General features: G+C 38.4%; 1 protein-coding gene across 1 annotated transcript; it reads left to right on the forward strand.

Annotated features, from left to right (window-relative positions):
- Nucleotides 1–15,086: 15,086 nt before the first annotated feature.
- On the forward strand, nucleotides 15,087–25,770 carry ldha (lactate dehydrogenase A4). The gene is made up of 8 exons (XM_057836228.1): nucleotides 15,087–15,248; nucleotides 20,626–20,751; nucleotides 22,693–22,810; nucleotides 22,886–23,059; nucleotides 23,142–23,315; nucleotides 23,437–23,554; nucleotides 24,592–24,715; nucleotides 24,838–25,770. Exons 2-8 carry the CDS (start codon nucleotides 20,626–20,628, stop codon nucleotides 25,000–25,002), a joined length of 999 nt encoding a protein of 332 aa, XP_057692211.1. The 5' UTR covers nucleotides 15,087–15,248; the 3' UTR covers nucleotides 25,003–25,770.
- Nucleotides 25,771–26,905: the final 1,135 nt, after the last annotated feature.

Raw genomic sequence — 26,905 nt, forward strand, 5'->3', positions numbered from 1 at the left:
GATGGTTTTCAGTATATAGACTTATCATCGCATATACATATAAAATGGCAAAACAAAAAATATATATATATTAGAGCGAGACAAATTACTCGTCATCAACATTCATTCGCGTTTGCTCCCTCTGTGAGCAAACCAGCTTGCTCCTGGAGGTGAGACTCAGGCACATACACACAGACAGTGAGGAGAATAAGGCTGTACGATATGTATGCATATTTTGGCGGCAATCAGGTCCGAGTGACTACAGTTCCAATATAGCCTACCCCACACAGATTCTATTTATTATTTAAGGTAGATGGCTCATCGAATTGCTAGATCTACTGTAATTTTTTATGACCTTCAAGGGTTTCTGCAATGATTTTTTACAGTACATGAAATAACGTGTGAGCAGGCAAAAAAAAAAAAAAAAAAAAATCATCAATCTTATAGTTTATCACGAGCATTTCTGAGATAATACAGTATATTCTTTTTTGTTTGTTTATTATCGTTACAAACAGTGTTGTTAATAACGGCGTTACAATATAACGCCGTTACTAACAGCGTTATTTTTTTCACTAGTGGGTAATCTAAGTAATTACTTTGCTCATCTTGGCAACGCCGTTACCGTTACTGAGGACGGAAAGGCATGCGTTACTATGTGTTATTATACTGGTCGAAAAGTCTGAGGGAGAAGGACTCACCGTGACGACAGAGCAGTCAGGAGTGGGGAGGAGGCAAGAAAGTTGTGACGTCGAGCAAACGCGATGCTCGGTAGCTCCAATAATACATATTGTAGCCGATAGCCTTCAAACTACGCCCGCATGTTATGGTAGATATGGTAGACATGGTAGATATCACATATACTGTATATAGATATAACTAGATGCGAAATGACAGACACGGCACTAGATGCGTTAGTAAACAGCCGCCATCTTAAAGCAATAGACTTTTTAGACCGGCTCTGTTGTAGAGAACCTTCCTAGCGAACCTAAGTAACTTTTTATCTAAAATATTTCTAAATCGGCAAAATTTTGACTTGAATCTATCTTTAAATGATGAAACAGTTTTAAAACTTTCATATGTCAAAAGTAGAGAGAAGGGAACTAATGCAATAATGGGAGCAATTTTAACAACTTTTAACAGTTGATTCAGGGTAAAGGGTAAATTAGGGTAAAGAATTGGGCTCGGGCCAATTGTACCAAAAACCTTCACAAAAAGCTTCACATAGTGTGGCCAATGTTTTTTTTTTTTTTTTTTTTTTTTTTTTTTTTGAGGAAAAAAAAAAAAAAGTAATTCTCACCAATTACTTTGCCAAGTAACTAATTACTCTTACATTCAGGTAATTGAGTTACTAACGCAATTACTTTTTGGGAGAAGTAATTTGTAACTATAATTAATTACTTTTTTTCAGTAAGATTAACAACACTGGTTACAAGTCTACTGATCACATGGTAAATTTGTGGTCAATTTGTATGAGAGCATTATGTATTTATGTGAACTTGCACATTCTTGTGATTTTCCTCTTTGTTCTGGCTCATGTCCTCTTTCTGGAGGAATCAATCATCCTTGACTGATTTGATCTTTTAATGGTTTGAAAAATATTCCAATACCACTAATATTAATGATAATAATTATAAATAGCGTTTTCATTTGTGTTTTGTTTACTGGATTAATTTTGTTATAATTTTCCTTTTCAGGTCATGTAAATAATATGTACTATCACTTTGTCATTTCATTATTATGAATCTTTTTATTAGTCCCAAAACATTTTTTTTTTTTTTTACCGCTTTTTGAACTAGGATGGATTTTATTCAGTTTTTGAATGCAAATGTAATGAAAATCAACACAATTCATGCTATTTGAATGGGCAAATTTATACAGAAAATGTGTGTTCTAGTATAAGAAGATCCAAAGGTGGAGGAAAGTCAGATATAGTGTACTTATCCATTTAGAGAAAAAAACAAGAGGAATTTTGTCGCAGGGTTTAGGGAAACTTAGAAAAGACATCAATAATGTTAGATTTGTGAGAGATTTGAGAAGGTTCTTCTGCTCTTCATTTTTCTCTTTCCATGTATTGGACTGAGTACAATTCAAACGCCATCATCTCCGTTATCTTTATAATAGCACCGCCTGCTGGCAAATGTCTTGCATCGATCCTCTGGTATCATTAATCTAAATCAGGGTCGTCAAACTCACTTTGGTTCGTAAATCATTTTCTAAATAGATAAATACGCATAATACCAAAGTTATTCACATAAATGTTAACATTTGCTGATATTACCAATGCAAATCTTTTTTAGACTCAACATAACAAATTTGACAAAAACTATTATATTATACTGGTATATCTATTTGTATTATAAAACAATTTTAAAAGTACTATTGATCAGTATTTTCATTTACATATGTGTAAATCACAGTGGATCACCAGAACAACTTGCTCCATCGATCCATTCCATTAACAGTTCATCTGATCATCATTTTTTTTAAAAATTATAATGTAGACATTATTCTAAATGTATATGCATTTCCATGTCAATCCTGAATTATTTACTGTACAATTTCTACTTGATTCTTTACACCAGACATGTCCAAAGTCCGGCCCGGGGGCCAAATGCGGCCCGTGGTCAAAATTAATCCGGCCCCCAGCCTCAGTCATAATAATCATTAATGTCTGGCCCGCACACAGACTTAATAAATTGGTCAGCAGTATCAGCAGTAGTGCTACCAGCATATGAAGTAGCTTACACACTAAATGCTGCTCCTCATTTACCAAATAAACTGCAGCAGCACTCTGAGCAACATTACCCCGTGTGACCCTTTACTCCCAATTTTCTAAAATGGCAACAATCAACAAAAAAAAAGAAAGTTGACTGTGATGGCCGACGCTTCAAGGATAGGTGGAAATTGGACTATTTCTTCACTAAAATATGCAACAACTGTGTCTGCCTCATTTGCAAAGAGACAGTCGCTGTTTTTAAAGAGTTCAATGTGAGGCGGTGTTACCAAACAAGACATGCTGACATGTACGAAAAGATTACAGGGAAGATACGTAGCGAGAAATTGAAGCAGCTTGAAGCTAGTTTAATTTTACAGCAGCAGTATTTCGCAAGAGCCCGAGAGTCGAAAGAGAACGCCACAAAGGCTAGTTGCGAGATTGTTGAAATTATTATTTTTTTTAAATTAGGGCTGCAGCTACCGATTATTTTAGTAGTTGATTAATCGATGAACTAGTTAGTTCGAATAATCGAGTAATCGGATAAGGAACATGAAAAATTAAAATACCTGAGCTGAGCCTTAAACCTACATAGCAAAAGTCTGCTAGCTTAAATGCTATAAAACGCTGACGCTTTTTTTTTTTTATTTTTTTTTTACAATGCTCTTGACAAATGGTTCAGACACATATTCCCACAAAAAAACTGCTAAATATACCAATAAACTAAATTATTAAAGCATTTAAAAAATTAACTCAAACAAAAACTTGGCTTATGTTGGTCTCAACAGGGAGCGGCTGGATTCAGCCATGTTAAATGAGGCAGACCTGAGGGCAGTGTATCACTTGAATTAAACAAATACTTGAAGCAGCAAAATTTAATTCGGATGTTTTTTCATTAATCGAATACTCGAGTTAATCGATTAATCGTTTCAGAACTAAAAAATATATAAATCAAATGTGACACACAGAACGGCTTGCTAAAATTTGCTTAAATATATTGTTCTACGTAAAGGACGTCAGCCAAGGTCGGCCCCCCACATTTTTACCACACCAAATCTGGCCCTCTTTGCAAAAAGCTTGGACACCCCTGCTTTACACCTTGCAAACTAAAGTGGGAACTTTTAAGAAAAAAAAGTGCACTTGTCCTCTTGTTTTCTAAATGTAAAGTGTCATTGCGTGTAACTGACTTTCCTATATATAATTTTCAAAAATTGTAAAGCAATAAAACAAACAAACAAAAATGAATGAAATGAAAAAATATATATTTTTATAATGGGTCAAAATTTGTATGAGCCATATTTCTGATTTGTGCTATTACTGTAATTTTACACCTGACCTGGAGTCAGCCCCGGTACACTTAAAATGACAGCTAATCATGACACAGGGGTTGGTAGTTATGAGGGCAAAACAGTTTTTGACCGTGGCTTAGTGTATTGTGCTTGAAAGGAATGTAATAATTTTGTTTGTTCCGTTGTGAATATTTTTTGGAGTCTTTTGGTCTGTTACTTTTTTTGGGATAAAGAGCATTTGAGTTAAGTTATAAGACGCTGCAAAATAAACTATTGAATAAGAGAAATGGACTCACTGTGTATGCATCACTTCTTCAACTTCACTGGGCGCACATCACAAAATCATTTTTTCAAATTGATCATGTGACTAGCACCTTAGACAGACATTTGCTTTACTAAGCCAAAACCATCAACCATCATTAAGCCTAAGCTTTCAAAAGCGACAACAACTACTGAGCAAGGACCAAGGATTGAAAATGTGGACCATGAACTGCCAGAGAGCACTGCCAAAATGGTGAGCGGAGTTTCAATTTGACCCACTAAAGATGCTAATTGTACAACAGAGCCACCACCAGTGTCTTGCCAATGTAGTTACCCCCGTCAAAGATTGTATGACTTGGCCGTGGGAGCACCCACACACACATTAGTCATGAGTTATGTCGACTCGACTTAAATAATTAATTGAAGCCAGAAAAGAACCACAGTTACATATTTTGGACATTGACGTTTCTTAAACTGGAGAAACTCAATACAGGGCTTGAATTACAGTAATAAAAGTTATAGGTCATCCTACGAGTAAAACAGTAAAACATTGCCTTTTTTTACGTTCAGTACATATGTTATGTTATACAACAGAAGGGGAAAATTTTTTTGTTTTGTTTTGATGGATGGGCCATGTTTTAAAATCTCGTAGATAATTACATCAACAAAACATGGAAATCAAGCAAATCAGCGCAGCGCAGTGGCTCTGCCCAGGGGGTACAATTTTTAACGAGGGTAACTACATTGGCACGACACCAGCGGGCGTATTATATTCAATGGATGATAATTTTGGCGAAAAGTAGAGCTGTCCTAAGGATTTAGAATTCCCCCTAAAGAATGATGGGAAACCAAAAACGCTCCTTTTCCACTTAATATTATAAATATTCTTGTAAATTAATTTCATTGCTGTCACTGCTTTTCGGGGTCATCAACATGTTGTGCCCTCCCTTCCCTAAAAGTCAAACTCCGCTTATGGTAACAGCACATAAAATTGCACAACAACAAAACACAAAAAATACTAGGCGTCTAAACATGCCATTTATTGAGAAATTGCATGTGGATGCTTTGCTCTCACTTCCTATAGATTTTCAATTCCTCGTTAACTCATTGGCTGCCATTGACGGCCAATATTGAATAAAGGGAATGTTGTGCCAAACTGATGAAACAACTGGTTTGTAGTTGTACATTTGTACAATGTATACGTGCGTTATGTCAGGTAAGAGTAGTCAGATCACCTATTTGTTGTCGTTACTAATAGCTGACAGTTGGGGGCGCAAAACACCCTCTGATCAAACAAACTATGGAAACCCCTGCAAAACATATGATGTAACATACTCAAATGCAAGCATTTAGCAGAAATTTGTCAATTGTACAGTCAAAACATTATATTCAATGAATCTAAACATTTACATCAGCCATTTGAAGACTTAATATACCTGTGGATTATATTCATTTATTTTGGGTAATACTGTACATCCGAAGTACAATAACGCCACAAGAAAACGTTTTGTTGTTGTTGTTGCTGAAAGGTTATTTAACATATTAATTTTAGGTTTCATTTTAATCGTATGTACCAGATTAACCTTTAAACAGACACTTATTCAACACATGGCTGTCAATGACACCACTAGACGTCCAATCCATTTTGACCGGCAGAGGCTGGCAGCAAAGGATTGCTGTCAACCCTCCCAGTCAAAATGGATTGGTCGTCTTGCGCTGTCAATTGCGTTGAAAGATGAGAATTCACAGGCAGCCCTCCCAATTGAAAAGATTTGGACGTCTATTGTTGTCAAGGGTGGGCAAATCAACATTAGAAAGTTATTGGGGGCCATAACCAGAGTATATGTCTGTTTTTATTAATTTTGATTTTATTATTATTATTTTTAACAAATTATAATATATTTTATTCATTAAAAAATAGATAAAAATAACAGTTAATTAAAGATAATAAATAATATATTTAGAATTGAGACCTGGCGTTCACTTATGTGGTCATCAGATTGTGTGTCAAATAGACCACACTTGTATGGAGGACCAGGAGTGCAGAAATTACATAAGTAAATACACAATTTAATAAATAATTAAAAGTGTCATTAAAATGCTTTTATTTTTAATGTATATGTATTTATTTCATTTTTTAAAAATTTATTTCAATTTTTATTTCAATTTGTATTTATTTATTTCATTATGTATTTATTTATTTATTCATTGCACTATTGTTCCCCCTTGTCACTTGTACGCACATGACCCAAAATGTAATGTCCATGTAGAGCAAGGGCGTAGGTTTGTATAGGGATGGTAGAGACATAACACTACCAACTTTTCAGGATTCTCCAATTGTCCCCACCAACTTTTAAGCAACCTTATTTGCATTATGTAAGGAGTTCAGTTATATAGGTCATTTAGATTGTCTTCCCATATGTTTTGTAAGGATAGAATTGACCATACCATTATTAACTGAATTATTTTCATGATGTTCAGACTTACATTTAACCCTTTTCACTTGCTGAATGTGCCGGTCCATTTTTTCCCCTCAAAGGCACGTGCGATTGGCTAATGACTTGTATTTATTTAAAAGGTGTTGATTTATTTACTACATTATTTTATTTAAAAATATATTTACTTGCAGCCTTTAAAGACATTTTTTTTTCAGATAATCATATACGTTAATCATAATCAAGGTAAAAAGTTGTCTTTTTTTTTTTTTTTTTTCCCCCCTAGTTTGGCTGTGCTTGTGGAGAAAAGGAGTATGTTTTACCAGAAGGAAGGCTTAATTTTTTTTTTCATACCCCAAGAAGTTTTTTCAGTGATATTTAACTTATTTATTTATTTCAACAAATGTTGAGTGGTTCTAAGGCAAATGCCTATTTTTTGCATTCCTTGATAGTTAAGGCAAGGCAAGGCAAATGTATTTATATAGCACAATTCAACACAAGGCAATTCAAAATGCTTTACATCACATGAAGACCATAAAAATCACATTTAAATCAACACAACGTAAAAACCAAGACAAAAGATTGCATTTAATCACAGATTAAAAGTAAATAAATAAAAATAAAACAAAAATAAAAATAAAGCAAAAACTACTACTACTAATAATCATTGAAATCAGCAATAGAGATAAGCACAAGAGGAATAGAAGGCAGGTAGATTGAAATATATAGACAGTTATGGATATGCAGTGCTAAACAAAAGCGTTTTTAGCCCTGATTTAAAGGAGCTAACAGTTTGAGCATACTTCAGACGTTCGGGTAACTTGTTCCAGAGGTGAGGAGCATAATAACTAAATGCTGCCTCAACCTGCTTGGTTCTTGTTCTTGGAACATGCAGAGGACCCGTTCCAGACGACCTTAGGGGTCTAGATGTCTCATAGGAATCTAACAAGTCAAGCATGTATTTTGGTCCAAGGCCATTAAGTGTTTTGTAGACGAGCAGTAGTATTTTATAGTCTATCCTTTGACTCACTGTAAGCCAGTGTAGCGATTTCAAAACCGGTGTAATGTGGTCCAGCTTCCTTGTATTTGTGAGGACTCTGGCTGCAGCATTCTGTACTAGCTGCAGCTTCCTGACTGATTTTTTATCAAGACCTGTAAATATACCGTTGCAGTAGTCCAATCTGCTGAAAATGAATGCATGCATAAGTTTTTCCATGTCTTGTTGAGTCAGAAGCCCCTTAATTCTGGTTATATTTTTTAGGTGGTAATAAGCGGATTTAGTGACGGACTTTAGATGGCTATCAAATTTTAGGTCTGAGTCAATAATTACGCCAAGGTTTCTGACTTGATTTGTAGCTGTAAGTGACATTGTGCTAAGTTGGCTGCTTATCTTTGACCTTTCCTTTTTTGGCCCAAAAATGATCATCTCTGTCTTCTCCATATTTAACTGGAGAAAATTCTGGCACATCCATTCATTGATTTGATGAATGCATTTACTCAGGGAGACTAAGGGACTATAATCATGTGGGGACACAGAAATGTACAGTTGTGTGTCATCTGCATTGGCGTGATAGGAGATGTCAAACTGTTCCATTATCTGAGCTAACGGAACCATACAGATGTTAAATAAGAGTGGTCCAAGAATTGACCCTTGAGGGACTCCACACGTGAATTTGGTTCGTTCTGACTGATAGTTTCCAATTGACACAAAGAAATCCCTAGCATGTAAATAGGATGTGAACCACTGAAGAATAGTGTCAGTAAGCCCTACCCACTGTTCCAATCTGCTGAGTAGTATGTTGTGATCAACCGTGTCAAATGCAGCGCTGAGATCCAATAGTAGCAGAACAGATGATTTGCCTGCATCGGTATTCCGACGAATATCATTTAGGACTTTGATAAGCACGGTCTCGGTGCTGTGTTGTGGCCGAAGTCCAGACTGAAATTAGTTAAAAAGATTGTTTTGGATCATAAAAGTCTGGATCTGTTCAAACACAACCCTTTCGATAATTTTCCCCAGGAATGTCAGATTTGATATTGGCCTGTAATTACTAATGGTTGAGGCATCCAGATTAGGTTTTTTTAGGAGAGGTTTTATTACTGCAGTTTTTAAAGTCTGAGGAAACTCTCCTGTTTGGAGGGAAGTATTTATAATCTGAAGTATGTCTGGGGCTATGCAATGAAAAACAGTTTTGAAAAAGTTTGAAGGAAGGATGTCAAGGCAGCATGTTGTGGGCTTTAATTTCGACACAATTTCTGTTAAAGTGGCATAGTCCAAGAGGCTAAACTGTCTAAGATTGACGTGGGGGACATTTTGGGAGGCATTTAGTGTAACATTTGTTAATCCGGAGTTGCACACAGTCTGTCTAATCTTTAGTACTTTGTGTGTAAAGAATGCTGCGAAATTATTACAGGACACCTCAGATGCCAATTCCTGAGGTATTGATGCTTGTGGGTTTGTCAGTTTGTCAACAACAGAAAATAGTGTGCGAGTATTGTTGGTGTTTCTACTAAGGATCTCTGAAAAATATGATTGTCTAGCATTTTTCAGTTCCTGGTTGTATTTGCGAAGACTCTCTTTGTAGATATCATAAAAAACTAGGAGTTTGTATTTTCGCCATCTGCGTTCTGCTCGTCTACAAACTTGCTTTTGTTTTATAGCTAGTATGGCATTTCTCCAGGGTGACCTCTTCTTTCTTGACAAAGTTTTTGTCTTAATCGGGGCAATAGTGTCCATTACAGTCATCACACTGGAACTGAAACTATTTACAAGTTCTTCCACCGGAGCTATTGTAGGGGTTAATGATGAGGCATAGGCCTGTGTGAATAATGTACATGTGTTATCACTTATGTAACGCTTCCTAATCACCTCTGTTTCCCTTTTCAGAGGATGGACAGGGGTGGTCATTTTAAACATAATGCAGTAGTGATCAGACAGAGCAACATCATTCACTGTGACCTCAGAGATGTTAAGACCTTTGGATATTATTAAGTCCAGTATGTGCCCTCTGTTATGTGTTGGAACTGTGACATGCTGAGATAAACCAAATGTATCCAAAATATTTAAAAGCTCTCTAGCACATCCTTCTTCAGGATTATCAACATGAATGTTAAAGTCACCCACTAAAACAACACAATCAAAGTCCATGCAGACGGAAGACAGTATTTTGGTAAACTCATCAAAAAACATTGTGTTATACTTCGGTGGTCTGTAAATTGTTACCAAGGCAGCTCTGCAAGGGCTTTTTAGCTGAATGACAATATACTCAAAGGAATCAAATTGACCACATGAAATATTCGTGCATTGAAAACTGTCCCTGATCAGACTGGCAACCCCACCTCCTTTCTTATGGGTTCTTGGCGCACTAAAGAAATTGAAGTTTGTGGGGGTTGCCTCAATCAGAACTGTCGAACTCTTATCTTGATCTAACCAAGTTTCTGTTAGGAACAACATGTCAAGGTTATGTTTGCTGATAAAATCATTAATTAAGAAAGATTTGCCAGCTAAAGATCTAATATTTAGCAGAGCCAATTGGAGATGCCAGACTGGATTCACTGGTGAGTTTTGGGAATGACATACTATGCTTAACAGGTTGGCAGAGTTGATTGAACGTTTTTTATTTCTCACTAGTCTAGCCCTTTTTTTGTTGTTTATCACCACTGGGATTGTTGAGCATACATACTGTACTCCATAAGGCCCCGGCTTTTGCTGAGACAGAACAGTCTTTGTAATGTTGTCACAGCCTGGACCCGGTGCACATCATATTGGTGTCGCAAACATGGCTTCCTCCATAGAAGGATAATACCGTGTAGTTCCAGAGTTGTAGTGCTTTGGCTTTGCCCCGAGAGAATTCCAGGGGAGGCTGGTTGGTTTGTTGCCATCTTCCCCTGGCACCTGTCGGGTGTGGCAGGTACAGGGTGGAAGCGAAGACATGAACTTGAGGAGATCAAGAGACTGGTTAATCTTGCTATCTAGATCCATGGAGTCCCAATCAGGTTGACTCATTATTCCATCCAAACTAAGTCGTCGGCGGGGTGGCTTCCGGGACTGTGGGGATTTAGGCCTTGATGAGGCCTTAGCCTGACTGAGTCGGCGGAGTGGTGGCGTTTTGGAGTGTGAGGATTTGGTGCTGGATGGGGCCTTATCCTGGAGTCGGCGGCGTGGTGGCGTCTTGGAGTGTGAGGATTTGGGGCTGGATGGGGCCTTAGCCTGGAGTTGGCGGCGTGGTGGCGTCTTGGAGTGCGAGGATTTGGGGCTGGATGGGGCCTCGACAGCAGAGGGTTGCACGGTCGGGTCGTTCTCCTCCTGTTGAGCTGATGGAGCCACTTCTTGAGTCTCGTCTGAAGGGGGTCGATCACCTGCTACCAGGGTCTCCTCCCGTTGAGGCAGTGGAGCCTCAGCAGAGGAGGGTTGGTCACAGCCTGGCAGGGCTGGCTTAGTCACTTCCCCTTCAACGACTATCGGCTCCATTTTTGGAGGAGAGATTGATCCTGCGTGTACACTGTCTGATTCAGCACTCATCCCAGCCACCATGTTTATCCGATGTTTTGGGACAGCTTTCCTCCTTTCCTCGAGATAAGCAGACTGTCTGTGCCTCAAGAGATAAAACATGCTGCTGCTTAGTAACCGCACTCCTGACTTATTTAGGAGAAGGTCATCGTTCTTAAAGAGATGCCTGCGCCCTGAAAATATGTTGAAATTGTCAATGAAGTACATCGATTGTCCAGCGCATGTTGCTTTGAGCCATTTGTTAAGCATCATCACTCTGCTGAAACTTTCATCCCCCAGCCTGGGCGCGGGTATGGGTCCACTGAAAAACACCTCAGTATTTAAAGTTCCGACTTTGTTTATCAGTTCAGTGAAGTCTTGCTTTAAAAGCTCTGATTTTTGCTTCGCAATATCGAGGGCTCCTGTGTGTATTATCAGAGTAGTGGCTGTTGGATGCTGAGCAGCAATGCTCAGGATATTCTCTGAGATAACAGAAACCGTAGCTTTGTTAAAACAACATACTCTGGTATTGTTGCTACAAAAGTGTTTCATCCCATTCACAGCAAAGTCGCCCACTATCAGAGTGCGGGGCCCATTGGGTCGCTTTCTCTGTAGCCTGCTAGCACATGCATTAGCATCGTACCTCTCTTTCGAGCTGGGTGTTCCAACTTTCCCTGAGTCAGGAGTCTCGGAGAGTGGCGTAAATCTATTTTCCAGTAGAATTCCAGCAGCTTGAGGCACTTTGCTTTGAGCCTTTGTTGTTGCCTTGATCTGTGATAATTTTCTTTCTGGTGCCGGAGTAGATGACGCATTCTTCTGCAGAGGTGGCCATTCCTTTTCATCGTAAATCTGCCAGTGCTGGGTTCTGCCAGGGTCCCGTTGAGTCTCGATGGTGTTTGTTTGCATTCTGTGGGTCCGCTCCCACTCGCTGTTTTGGGAGATCGGCAGAGTGGTTTCATTCCCGAGCTGTCCGTTTACCTCCATATTCACTTCAAGCCGGTAGATTTTTGTTTCCAGTACTGCTATCTTCTGGAGCAGTATGTGGTAATCATCCATTGACAGGGGAGGCATGTTGCTGCTACTTAGCTTTCGTTAGCCGAATTCCTCAGCTCCGATAAGGCAGACTTGTGTTCCAGTAACGACAAAAAAGCACTTTAAAAGGCTAAAAAATGCTCAAAAAGCCTTTGTTTGAATATAAACATGATTAAAAGACTTACTGAGCAATTTCAAGGTGATTAAAAATGATTAAAAAGATGATTGAAGCTTGAGAAGCAGGAGCAAAGCAGAGAGACGTCTGCACAGTAGCGAAGCAGCAAAAAATTTTAAGAGATTATAAACAAGTTTGTATTTATTGTGTATGTCAATATCATTTAAGTTATGTTCAAATATTGCAATTTAAATTGATAATAAAAGTTTTCAAAAAATGTTTCTTAAGTGGGTTTTGAAAACAAAGGTTTAAATCGAACAATGTATCACCTGAACCAGTACACATGAAAGTTAGTATAATTCAATACAAATTTATTTTGCATTGATCATTTACTCTATCAATTAATTAGATTCACATTCCTGAGAAATGTATCCCTGACCCCCGTTCACCCAATCTATTTGGTCTTAGTTATGGTCCGTCCCTAGTAAAAAGTGTACACGCAGGTTATGCTGTTATATCGTCCCTACCAATGTTGGAACCAAACCTACGCCCTTGATGTACAGTATGTGGATGCCACATTTAATTTTATTTTTCAATTACAAAAAAATAGTCACTTGCCCTATAAACGTTAGATAAATAATGTTCAACATGGTGTTTTAAAAAGTGAATAACACAAGTAAACAAAATACAGAGAACAAGAGCATGGGAGAGGTTACTATGAAGGGAGGGGAAATTCAGTTTCAGGGGTCTGAGACTATTTCTAAAAATAAAAAAGTTTTTGAATAATTCTCCAACACAAACAAAAACAACTAAATTCATTTTTAAAAACTGAGACAACATGCCAAAACGGGCATGAATTACTAACATTAATAGGAGAATATAATATTATATAACATTAGTTTATTTATGGCGGAAAATACAAAAAAAGCAGTTTCTGCTCTTGCACCCCTCTTTAAAATAAACTGCTGTATTTTAAGCTAAAAGAATTTTTGTGTTTGATAGAACAATATGTCTATGCTGCCACAGTAAATTCATGGCGCATTTAGCTCCCAAACTGTTTTTAATATGTCTGTTTTACCCTGGAAACCCCCATCTACAGACGTCGTGTAACCGCTTTTGTTTCAATCTAGCCATAAAAATAAGGTAAGTAATCGTATTTCTTATTCGAAATGTCTGTCATTTTTTTAGCTTAGAATCATTAATTGGTATCCAATATTTATTTAAAAGAAAAAAAAACGACTTAAAAAAATTATTCACTTGCATATTTTAAACTTTTAAACAAATTACGTCACAATGAAAAAAATTGTGTCTGTAAATAAGCCCTAGATCTCTACCTTGTAACTATTGTTTAATTGTATTTTTTTTTTTCGTTACTGTAGCATTTTCCCCAATATTTTTGATGATAAATAATCGATCCAAACAAAGAAAAATTGGGGAAAAAAAGAAAAAATGTTTAAAAGGGTAAACATATGAAAATTAAAATCTGGACCACTCCTTGATGTCAGCGATTTCTGCATCGCGATCTTTGTTATATTACCATGTTTCACCCATAAAATCTCCCCAAAATCCGGCTGTGGCCATTCACAGTTGTGTCTTGACACTTGGTAATACATGGTACACAGAATTTTTGGATCGAAAAGAGGTAAGTACGTGATAATACCCCGTTAAAATCATGGCGTCTTTAATTATGCTCTTGTGTGCTCTCACCTCCAGTTGTGGTTTTGCTGTTTAATTTTTTGTTTTTTTAATGCCCTAGTACCGCGTATGGTATCCCATTGAAATAGTACTGATGTGTTCTAAGTATTAACCGTTGCGTTATTACCTCCTCTTTCAACTTAAAAAAATAAAATAAAAATAAATTAAAAGAAATGTTGGTTTTGTTCCTAGGGGGCGCTACACACATTTACGCATATTTTTTTTTTTCCTTCTACATTTTATCAAAGTTTTCACCAGTGTTCACCTGGCTGTTGGGTTTGGTGAGTTTTGAAGCATTCTGAGAGGGTCAAAGTAGGGCTCAAAGCGTCGGCGGGACAAAGAATGACTGCTAGGCGGCGCTACATAGAGTATTTGAAATTTGTCTTTACACGGTATCAAAGATTGCACCTGACTTGACCTGCCTGCCGATTTTAGTGCATTTTGAAGCATTCTAAGGGGGTCAAATTGAGCTCAAGGGGGCTGCGGAACAAAGAATAACTATAATAATAATAAATAATAATAATAAAACCGAGGAACCACAGTAGGTTACCTAATAAAAACATCGTCACCTGCATGTCCATACTGTTCAGTTATGGATGTGTTATAAGTCAAATAAAATCAAATAAACTTTTATTTGGTTAGACCTAATCACAACAACAGTTATCTCAAAGAGAAAACAAAACATATTTCAAGGTGCAGTAGCCCTACGCTGGATTTCGTCCTTCTTGAGCATTGAAGCTTTTTTTTTTTTTTTTTTTTTTACCCTGGCACCCTGGTAACACCACTGGTTACGACACATGGGGTGACCAAAAATCGCGTATCTCAAAGGTATAATAATATGCACATGTGCAACAGATAAATACTTTTCAAGCCAACGGTAAAATTGGTCATTATATTATCCTTTACCTAAGTCTTCTTTCGTTATTGTAGTTTAGGTTCTGATGCTTAGCAACAATAGTTGCCTCATTTTAGCGTTTGTTGACAGCTCTCTTCCGCATCCTGCCTCGGACGTGACTCCGAGCACGCACGGTTGTTTCTGTGGCCACGCCCCCGTCAAAATCTTCTCCTATGTACTGCGTGCTCATACGTAAGAAGGCGGGGAGGGGCGAGCGAGAACGACGATTGGTTTAAATAGCAAGCCGACCCTCCCTCAAAGCGGCACCTCTTCTGCGGGAGAACTGCGTCAAGCAACAACCAACGCAACGGGAAGCATTCCATCCTTTTCACTCAAGCTCAAACGGTAAGATGAATTGAAAAACATTATATGAACCAATGTGGTTCATTTTCAATGGCGGTGAATTTGCCGCCTTATGATAACGTTATAACGTTAAGTTGACCAGGAAGAGGCGTGACAAAGCCTGCTTGTGCGTGTTTCCGAAATGAGCTTTAATGGTAAAAAGTAAATCCTCCGATGTATTTTTCTTTTATCTTTCTTTACCACTTCTAGTATTAATAATTATTATTTTTATGTTAATAAAACTTTGAAAAGGGTGTTCAAAGGTAGTACCTGTTGTGTGACTGTGACTACGTAATTTGATGACAGTACTTCATTGCCTTGCCAATGTCACTGATAAAGGCAGGACTCGTTGTACAACAATGGTTCTTAACCTGGGATTGATCGAACCCCCAGGGGTTCGGTGAGTAAGTCTAAGGGGTTCAGCAAAGGTAAAGACACACCAGGCCCTATTTTCGTACACTGACTAAAAGCAAAGTGTCATTTTAGACTAGGTTATGGACTGATTTGGCCCCAATTCACAGGCTTCATTACATTTCTTTCAACCGCTAGCCCTGTATCTAATGGGGAGAGAAACAGGTTTGCTCAGTGGAAGGTTGACCCGCACTTTTTAAAAAATAAAATAAGAAATAAAAAACATTTGTATCACATTTTACACTATGAAAATAGTATGTGATGCAAGGATGCAACACTAAAATGAAATTTTAGACATGAAACCAAAAAATTCATTTTCCAACGTGAAAATCAACAGCAAAAGGCACAATTATTTGTAGTGTATTTGAAATTTGAAGTAATTTGAATGGGAATTCACTCAGATATTAGCTTGCTACAGCTTAGCTACAGTACATCGGTTTTGACATGAAAAAAAAAAAAGCTTTATTATTTAATTCTGAACGGTTCAGTGAATGCCCATGTGAAATTGTGGGGTTCAGTACTCTTAGCAAGAACCACTGCTGCAGATGCTCATTTTACAATGCAATTAACGGCGCTAGATGTGCAATCCATTTTGACCGGGAGCTGCCTGCCGGACAATCAAGTGAATTTAAAGTGAAGTTTTACTCCTTAACCATCAACATGCCACAGTAACGTTTCCCACTTGCTGCCAACCTGCTGCAAACTTGCCGTGAAGGCCTATATGACGTCCAGTTTTGTGTCGTGACAACCTAGAGGGTCTTAACACAAGTTTCCATGAAGGTCTTTGCATGTCGCAGGGTTACACAAGTGTTAAATGGATGAGCCCCTCCTCCACACCCCTGCCTGGGCTCCCCATCCTGACATTCCTGTTTGACTAACCACACCTCACAAAGAATTTTATAAAGACTGTGATGTACGAGCATCCTGGGATTGCTTTGATGAGAACAGTTACTATATAGTCTGATTCAACATAGTCCTACAGCGAGAAAACCATAATAATAATGTTAAAGCCAAGCAGTGTCGGCTTATTTAATCGTGCTGTACAGTCACCGATGCAGCTCTTCTCACGGACATTATTAGTTTGAATGGTCAACATGTTTAATAATCTTCTATCTCGCCACAGTTAATCGCTTACATTGTCAAAGCTGAAGAAGCAAATGCATGTACAGACTGTTAGGCATGTATGTTAAGGAAGCTTTAAAAGCTTATTCTTGTTGTGGCTAGTGGTCTGCCCTGTTAGTGACATTCCACTGAGGTGGGCCTATTTGTGCTTGCTGATTGTCTCTGTTGACCAGTGATAAGAGAAATGCCAGTAAACCCACAATGTCGTGTGATAACGCGCAGCGCTTGTTTGTGTAATCGTTTCCTTCTCTTTTGTGCATCCATTGCTTTTATGAAACTACTGTTGTAAACCACATTCAAACATACTTCAAAAGGAGTAAGAACTGTTTGTGCAGTATATTTTGACAATAAAATAATGACCAATCAGTGGCAGAGTATACACACAGATTTTCTGTGATGAACGTGGACAAAATGTTTTTTGTTTGAACCAAGAGGTCAGACATCTTAACTACCATTTCCTGCTATTATTTTGGGAAATCTCCATAATTGACACGGAAAGGCCTTTTAAGTAGTCAGCTCTCCAGGAACCATAAATAGTGTTGCGTGTGACGTCAGCTGGGGGATGTGCTGTGCTGCATGAACAGATGATGGCCCACTGCCTTCCCCCACCAGACCTTGAGAAACTACGGCCTCTCACCAGGGACTTTGTAAAGCAGGGAGCATCCAGGCGGTGGTTGCTATAGTGATCTGGTGAAATGAGACCCTGTGAATCAATGAATACACTCAGCAAACAAAACAAGTGAATTTACTATTGGACAAGTGATATGGGCACGCTGTGAGAAGTGTACTCATAACAACTCCAGACTAACATATTTTACCAGGAGCACAGTGGCCCCTAACTTAAAATTTTAGGGGCACAAGCAGAAGATTCAGGGGTGTACACTGTTGACATGCAAAGTTTCCTGTTTAACTCATAAATACTTTCATAATAAATGCAAAAAAACTACAAACCTATGAATCTATATTTTATTCTCTATCAGTTTTGACAACCAGTATACTGCTTTAAAATGAGGTTAACATGGGATTTTTTTTCTATTTCTGTCACTGTCACCTGGCACTAACACCAATCAGCAACTTATTTATTGATCGACAAATCACCTGCAAGGACACTGGCCAACCCAGACATTCAAATCCAACTGCCACACATTGTCAACACGGAGGAGCGTATCATTTTAGCAGTGTGCGACCAGCACATGCTTTATGATACCTCTCGGCATTATTTTCGGGAAATAAATAAAAAAACAGCAGCGTGGGAAGTATTTGACGATCAAAAAAGATGAGGAATTTTAAAATTCCCGTCAAATTCATAGCTAATCAGAGACCAGCGATGACGCACAGACAGAGGATGTGAGTGTCGCTGTAGCTTGCCGCTGCAGTCGCGTCACCCCCTGTGTGTTGGCTTTTAGCTCAACGGCGATTACTTTCCCATTTTGCCATCGCTCATCTGAGTCACTTATTCCCCCCCGTCGGCCTCCTTTAAAACAGTGCAGGCGGGTTTGTTGGAAACAAAATGGTCACTTATTGTCCTTTTCGCCATTCTTTGCAAGTGCTTCTCGCTACCCCAATTGTAGAATTTTGTTGTGTAGTTGTCGTTATGACTTCTGGAGTTCAAAGCGCACCTCACCAGATGCGTACCACTCACACAATCAACATGGCTGCCAACATAAAGGAGCTACAAAACAAGTCAGTGTGACCATTTTCACATGGTCTTGACAAGAAAGGAGCCCGGTTGAAGACAATCTGATTGTATCATTCCTTCTTTAATATAAAACAGTGACTCATCGGTTGTTGACACAAGATTTACTGCAAGTTTCATTGGGAGGAAAAAATCCGTTTTAAATCTTATTTTGTATGAAGACCAATTCAAGAAATTTCAAAAGGCAGGGTTGTCTGCTATATTATATATTTAACTGAAACTGCTGATTTGTTGGAAACAAAATAGTTACTTATTGTCCTTTTCGCCATTCTTCGCAAGTGCTTCTCGCTACCCCAAGTATAACCCGCTCCACACATCGCCCACCTCCTTTTTCCTCTGTTGTATTTTCCCTAAGCCAAACCAGCTTGTTACATTACTGCCAACTTGTGGAGTTAACCGAGAAAGAGTTTGTCAGCATCAACAACAAAAACCATGATGAATGTTACTGGTCGCGCATGTGCGAGTAGATGTAAAAAAAATACTCGTACTGGCTCTAATTGTTGTTGCAAAATGTGACCATATCGTCACCGTCTGAAGCCCCGAGTTTTATATTTTTATGACTTCTGGAGTTCAAAGCGCACCTCACCAGATGCGTACAGCTCACACAATCAACGTGGCTGCTAACATAAAGGAGCTGTAAAACAAGTCAGTGTGACCATTTTCACATGGTCTTGACAAGAAAGGAGCCTGGTTGAACAGAAATCTAAATCATTCCTTCTTTGATATAAAACAGTGACTCATCGGTTGTTGACACAAGATTTACTTCAAGTTTCATTGGGAGAAAAAAAAATCTGTTTTAAATCTTATTTTGTATTAGGACCAATTCAAGAAATCTCAAAAGGCAGGGTTGTCTGCTATATTATATATTTCACTGAAACTGCTGATCCATACAACCAGTTATTTATAAAATAAAATCTTGAAAATTATTAGGAGTACCCAAACCTTTTCATACAACTGTATGAACTGTAGGAATGACATCAATCGACAGACAAACAAGCCTTCACACATTTGGCCATTGTCAAAGACCTGATAAATAATGTCAAAGATCTAAAAAAAATAATCTAGGATATCTGATCACAAACACACTAATTAAAATTGCTAATCCCCAGTTGTTCGTGGATGGATCGGAATGAAATTTGGTACTGTATATTCTTGGCATGTATATGCATTGATCCCAGGAGCCCTGGTTATTATTGTGTTTTATAGATTATAAGTGTGTATAAATAAAAATACAGAGCATCTGTCATTGTGCTACAGTGCCATTGTCCATTTGACTTTGGCCAAGGCAGGAGCTGCACCCTGGCAATGCCACCATCTATCAACAGTTTCGTTTTAAAGGGACGGACAACGGCTCTATTATGTACAGCCCAGTGCAAATAATCTTGTTCAATAAACTGAAAAATTAAACCTACAATTGAATTTTTCTGATGCGTAATAATGGATAAAATGTAGGTAAAAGTGTTTCCAGGAAGTGGCCATCTGACCTGTGGGCAGTGCTGTGACTATTTTAGCTAATCAAATCCATGTTTCCCAGATTTCTTGTCCTTCCTCACGATCGAATACCCAGTACCACATGCACCTGCGCTAAAATCTATCATTGTAAATTTGAATGGGTGTAACTGAGGTCAAAAAGTACTTCGCATGGAAGCGGTGTCATTCTTTAGGTTTAAACATTTTATTCTCCATTATCAAGGGATTATTAAAATTGGGATTTGCTTCCTTAAATGCTTGGAGGAACCGTCTTTCACAAGACGTTCATTATTACTAGATGTTGCATATCCTTTTAAAAGAACATGATATGTATTTCGTTCGAATATGGGGGAAGCCAGAGTGCATTGAGCTTACAATCTCCTCAAAGAAAGACCGAAACACAAATTAGAACTCTGAATCTCAGTATAGTGAAGCAGACATGAACCACCTATGCTAGTAATACTGCAGTTGCAAATCACGGGCAACTTTCAAATACAATAATAGTAATAAAATCTATAAAACTGGACTTAAAGAGTTAAAACTGCAATTTCCCATCCTTAAGAGTTAACCAAAATCCCTTTTAACCCCCTTACTTATGTTTGGTCACCACCTCTATTTGCACATCAATCATTTCCATTTGGCTTTCAAAACGCTGATCCCTTCACACTTTCTGTTTGGCAGATGGCCACCAAAGAAAAACTGATCACCCAAGTACTGAAGGAGGAGCCTGGGAGCAGCAGGAACAAAGTAACGGTGGTGGGTGTCGGCATGGTGGGCATGGCCACTGCCGTGAGTCTCCTGCTCAAGGTAAGAGACAGAAGTCACTCTCATTTTTGTGAAAAAACACACCAAACACGACCACAACAAAATAATGGGATACAATTATAATATAAGGGTATAAAATACTTAGCTTTATTGAGAAAAGAACACATTTAGGCGTTTGTTTTTTTTTGGTAGTTGTTATGGAAATGAAGGGATTGTAATCTAAACAATCATCCATTGGTCTGTTGTTCTCCCATTTCATGCTCCACGGTATGGATTGGTCTTTCATTTTATGTGAATCCATGCCAATGGCAGAGTAATGGATTCACTGTAAAATAATGGCCCGTGCTTTGGAAACAAAAAGCAAGGATGCATGAAAATAAATGATGTGGCTCGTTCACTTTCTAGTCCCTCTTTGGAATTTTAAATGGGCCTCTCTGTAATTTAGATAATGGATAGAACAAACATTTGTTGAGCCAAGGTGGATATTTTATATGACAAAAGTCCACTTTAAACAACCAAACTAAAACATTACAAAACTATCTTGGCTTGTTTAGGTCATTGGTCTCAAACTGGTCCACAAAGGGATGCAGTAGATGCAAGTTTTCATTCCAACCTTTTAGCCTTTCTGGTGTCTTACAAGTTTCATCAGTTGATTGCTTGTTTTAGCAGAAAACTCAAGCCCCATCAACTCTTTTTAAATACAACTGCAAGTTAATAGTGCCTTCTATTAAGGAAAATAATTTAATTGTTCATTATATAAGTTGGTCGCACCAATAGATGAACAATAATGCGTATTCGTTGTTAACAGATAAGTGAAGCTGTTCTGTCTTCTGTTTCTTAGATTGTTTTTTTTTTTTTTATTCCAAAAGCAAAATAAGCAAAAGCAGAATTACTGTATTTGTTGCAGTATGAACATAGCCAACTAATTTCAACTTCAATGATTTCCCAACTGCGTTTAACTCAAAGGTGATCAAATTAGACTGTGTATATTCTGCGAAACAAGTCGCTTTTGTGACCCCGCAGTTCTGTAATTATTGCAACATATTAAAGAGCGGTGCCAAATCTTTAAACTAACAATATATTTGGATGAAAAAGATTCACTGTCTCTAATGACGATGCCCGCATATGAAATAAAATTAGAAAGAATCGGAACAAAACTTCTGTGCTGTGTTTTTCCTTCTTTTTACTCCTTCTTTAGGGATCCAACACTTATAGCATGTTCGCGTTCCAAATGTACACATCTTCGTAGTGGCGTTGCTAGGGTGTCTTAAGCCCCAAGCAAGAAATACTTGGGGCCCACACCCCACCCACGCACACAGCAAAAATGTGGTTTTTCCACACATACAGTAAAAAAATTAAAAAGTAAACAACGTGGTAGGCCACATCTATTAAAAATATAGTTGGCAGCCTATATATAACATTTTAATGGAAAAACATTGAATAGTATAAATAAACAATGTCAAATAAAATACACTTACACTTAAAATGGCACTCTTAAAGTTCACTCCTCACAAAATACACAGGGTCCAATGACAGCTTTAAGTGCCCCCACAAGGGGGTTTGCTACTGCGGTGACGTTGGATATGGCCAATTTTTGCCATTTCTGTAGATTACATTTTGGCAGCCCTCGGGGGCCCCTTTATTGGTCAAGGCCCCAAGCAACTGTCTGGCTTGCCTGTCCGGTAGTCCTGCCTCTGTGTCTTTGTACATCTTCAAAACATTCCCTAAACTGCTGCACAGGACAAGGTTTTAACAAAGATGATGCACATCAATGGCTAGTTAGGGCAAGTCCTAGAAACAGCTTTATTGAGCAGCTTTTGTATGTGCAGGACTTTCTGTGCAAAGAGCCCAATAAGATAAAATTGGGTAATTTCCTGTGGCACAGTTGATGGTATCCCATTGCACTCCCTTGTTTGGCTGCACAGTAGGTGCTCATCTGTATCTGAGTAACTTGAATGTGTGCGTACTGAATGTGCTGATCAGGATCTGTGTGACGAGCTGGCACTGGTGGACGTGATGGAGGACAAACTGAAGGGTGAAGCAATGGACCTGCAACATGGCTCCTTCTTCCTGAAAACACACAAGATTGTAGCAGACAAAGGTGAGATGTGGACAACAAAAGCAATTCCTTCTCACCACCCGACTGAGTGGTAATCTTTAAATCTGAACTCACCAGACTACAGCGTGACAGCCGGCTCCAGGGTGGTAGTGCTGACAGCCGGCGCACGTCAGCAGGAAGGAGAGAGTCGTCTGAATCTGGTGCAGCGCAACGTCAACATCTTCAAGTTTATCATCCCCAACATTGTCAAGTACAGCCCCAACTGCATCCTGATGGTTGTCTCAAACCCAGGTAAAGAGGGACAAATCTTTTAATGCTTATACAGTGTCAAACATTGCTCCAAGCCCTTACTTAATTCATCGTACCCCATCAGTGGACATCTTGACCTACGTTGCTTGGAAGTTAAGTGGGTTCCCCCGCCACCGTGTCATCGGCTCAGGCACCAACCTGGACACAGCCCGCTTCCGCCACCTCATGGGAGAGAAAATGACTCTCCACCCTTCAAGCTGCCATGGCTGGATCATCGGAGAGCATGGAGACTCCAGCGGTATGCCACGCTTCACTATAAATAAACTGGGAGCTGCTGTTAGTGCGCAGCTTAAATTTCGCATCATGTTATCGGCCAGTAATTGAATTCAGCTTTATCGGAGCTACTTGGTATGTTCTAGTGCCTGTTTGGAGTGGCGTGAACGTGGCCGGTGTCAGCCTTCAGGGCCTCAACCCTAAGATGGGGGCTGACGGAGATAGTGAAGACTGGAAGGCTGTGCACAAAATGGTGGTTGATGGGTTAGTACAATTGATCCAACTCTGCAAAGAAACTATTATATTCATACCTTCTTTTTCCATGTGCGGTAGCAATAAATTTAAATTTGAACAAAGTTCACAACTAGGTTCAGTGGAGGTGACCAACCCAAGTGAAGAATTTGAATATGGCGGTTAGCCAACAGGCAGGTGTTGTACCAGTTTACACTTCATGTGCGTTGGGCACGTTTGAGTTTCAAAACAGACAGAATGGCCAGGTCAGTCATACAGTAGACAAATTAAGAAAATAAATTCCCACATTTAAATAAAATATAATTCTCATTTCTGTACATGATTAATTGTGTGAGAAAAATAAAAACAATAATTATTACATGCGTTCGTACATTTTTCTTAACCTTACTTTTCGGTCCCCTAACTTCTACTGTGATTTATGTCAATCTCTAAAATCACATCGACTCAATTTTATTTACAGAACAATCTGAAAACAACTACAGGTAAAATCGAGTGTTCAATGTAAACAAAAAAAAAATGAACATAAAACAAATGAAAATAGAAAAAATTCAAGATAATAAAACAGTAAGAGTTAAGAACAATAAAAACAAGTCTTATGATAGTCAAATGCTGTGTTCAAAGTCAAAGAATGAAAATGGTTTTTAGGAGGGTATAAAATTAGGTGTGTTAGAATGAAAATGTTTTTTAGGAGGGTATAAAATTAGGTGTGTTTCATTTTATTACAGACCTAAAGAAGAGTTGTTCATCGAAGTATGTTGACATAGGTCTTAATTCAGCACTTGCCTTTATGCCCTAGTGGCTGGGTCCATTTTTTTATCTTTTTATTTGGATAGTGAAACGGCAATCTCCAAGAGTAAACTTGCCTGTTCTGACTTGCAAAGTATTCCTATGGCAGTGCAATTGGCTACCTGATAGAGATTAGAGGAGGCAATACCTTATCATCATTACACTATCAGTATTGCACATATGCAAAGCTTTAAAAATGTTGGCATTTCAAAAGGTGCAAAATTGTGTAACGAGTTGACATTTTTTGTATGTCTATACTGCAGCGCTTATGAGGTGATCCGTCTGAAAGGTTACACTTCATGGGCCATCGGGATGTCTGTGGCTGACCTGGTGGCGAGCATCACTAAGAACATGCACAAAGTTCACCCCGTGTCCACGCTTATCAAGGTAAGGACTAGGATTAGGATCTCTTCCCTAACAAGCTCCACTATACTGTGACATTCAGAAATGTGCATACAGCACTGTAGAATGAGCTTCCACATACCTTACAAGTGTTTGTTGCTTGGCAGGGCATGTACGGCGTGAAAGAGGAGGTTTTCCTGAGCGTCCCCTGCGTCCTGGGCAACACGGGCCTGTCGGACATCATCAACATGACCCTGAAGCCTGAGGAGCAGCAGCAGCTGGTGAAGAGCGCTGAGACGCTGTGGGCCGTCCAGAAGGAGCTCACACTGTGATATCACAATTTGACTCCAAACTAAATGTTACAAACACTGTGCATTGCCCCAAGCTACTCCCCTTGTACTTTCTGTGTCAAACGTTGTTAAGACCTATGAAGTTGTAAAAAGTGGAAGCTACTCTCCGAAATTAACAAACATTAGATGTTGCTGTTTATTTTTTTCTGTCATCTCCCCTCTGTGTATGAATAAGCAAAAACAGCCTTGAAGGTCAAGCCTGATCTAGTATCTAAAATACTATGTACTGTATGCTGTCACTGTACACTCGTGGCTTCTTTCGTACACTCCTTATGTTCATATTCTGTCTAAAATGTAAAGGTTATATGTCTGTTTTTGTCCACTTGGTTAACTTGTGTTTTTTCAAAGTCTGATGGAGACATTCCATTCTCAGTGAGGGCAGACTTCCTGTCCACCTTATGTTGTAATACGCAGCAATGTACACACGTGTGACCACAAGTGCACTGACAAGTGAGATAAGAGTCAATAGAAAATCACTACACTCCTTTGGTTTGAGATGTCATTGAAAGGAAGGCATCAATATATACAACAAACTTGAATATGTTGTTTGTGCACCATAATACCCTCAAAGAATCTAAAGGACGTTAACAGAGTGTAATTGTGTTGTTTTCCCCAAAAGCCGTTACTGCAGATGATAAATATTTATTGTTTCCAGTCTTATCTATCATTAAGATAATTGACTGAGTCGATGTATCTGGGCATATTTTTATGTGCTAAAGCAACAAATAAAGCCAGGATACAGAAACAAAACCCTGACTTGTCTGTTACATTTTTTTTTTTTTTTTAATGTTTGCAAACTGCTGCAGGTCACCAGTCTATGTAGCAATGTCCATGTTTCCTCTTTGCCTTCTAAATGTTATCAGAATGTTTTCTTGGTACGCTCCTGAAGATTGCTTTTCTTTTTCTGTTATTGTCCCTTGTGTGCTTTTCCTTTGTCAAACATTTTAAAGCCTTTTCTTTTTTTGCATAAAATTACAACCACCCTCCTCCAAAATTCTAATTCAGCCCCAAAACCAGTTTTACTTTTACATAACATTTTTTGTGAAAGTCTCAAAACACAATCCCTGAAAAGACACAAATGTCTCCCATTAAGACTTGAAGCAACCATTTACAGGAAAACCTTTCCTAAAGATACCCCTAAATTGCTGCAAACAAAATGCAAACCACATTTATTAAACAGACATTGAATGACGATTTGACATTGAGTTCATGAAACAAATTTGCATTTTCCTTCCAAATTCGTCCCCAAAGAAATGCTACTACCACACTTGTTTCTCTCAGGGGCACGAGGTAGCCATTTGAAATTGAAATCGTTTTGTGTCATGTCTATGGTTTGCTTTTTTTCCACGTACACAATAAAAGTTCGTGAACATCCACCGGGACTGACGATTTTATAATTTTAGCCAGCGTATGTTAAACCCAATAATAAACAGTCTGCTTAAACTACATTATACATCCAAAAAACAAAAGTTTTATTGAAAAATAAAATATATAATTAGTCACAGCACAGGGAAGAAAAAGTATGTCAACACTTTTAATTATCAATTAGTCTCACCTACTTAAGCAACAATAACCTCAGCCAAATTTCTCCTAAAGCTGCATATATGACACCATGTTTACCATGAATTTTGGTCCATTCTTCTCAAAATAAACGCACTTGAAGTTTCATTAATATTCCTGGGTTCTATTTCACAAAGCATGTTTGATGAAAAGTCAAAAGTCTATTCACTTAATAAGGAAAATGCTGAGTCAGTCACACAAAAGGAGGGGCGGGGGACTTAGGCCGGTTTTAAAATGACATGTAATTCAAACTCCTTGTATGTTACTGTGGCAATTGAGTCTCTGCATGGATCTAACCTGGTCAGGAGTAGGATTTCTGCTATGA

The sequence above is a fragment of the Corythoichthys intestinalis genome, chromosome 5, assembly GCF_030265065.1.
Source record: "Corythoichthys intestinalis isolate RoL2023-P3 chromosome 5, ASM3026506v1, whole genome shotgun sequence".
NCBI classification, from domain to species: domain Eukaryota; kingdom Metazoa; phylum Chordata; class Actinopteri; order Syngnathiformes; family Syngnathidae; genus Corythoichthys; species Corythoichthys intestinalis.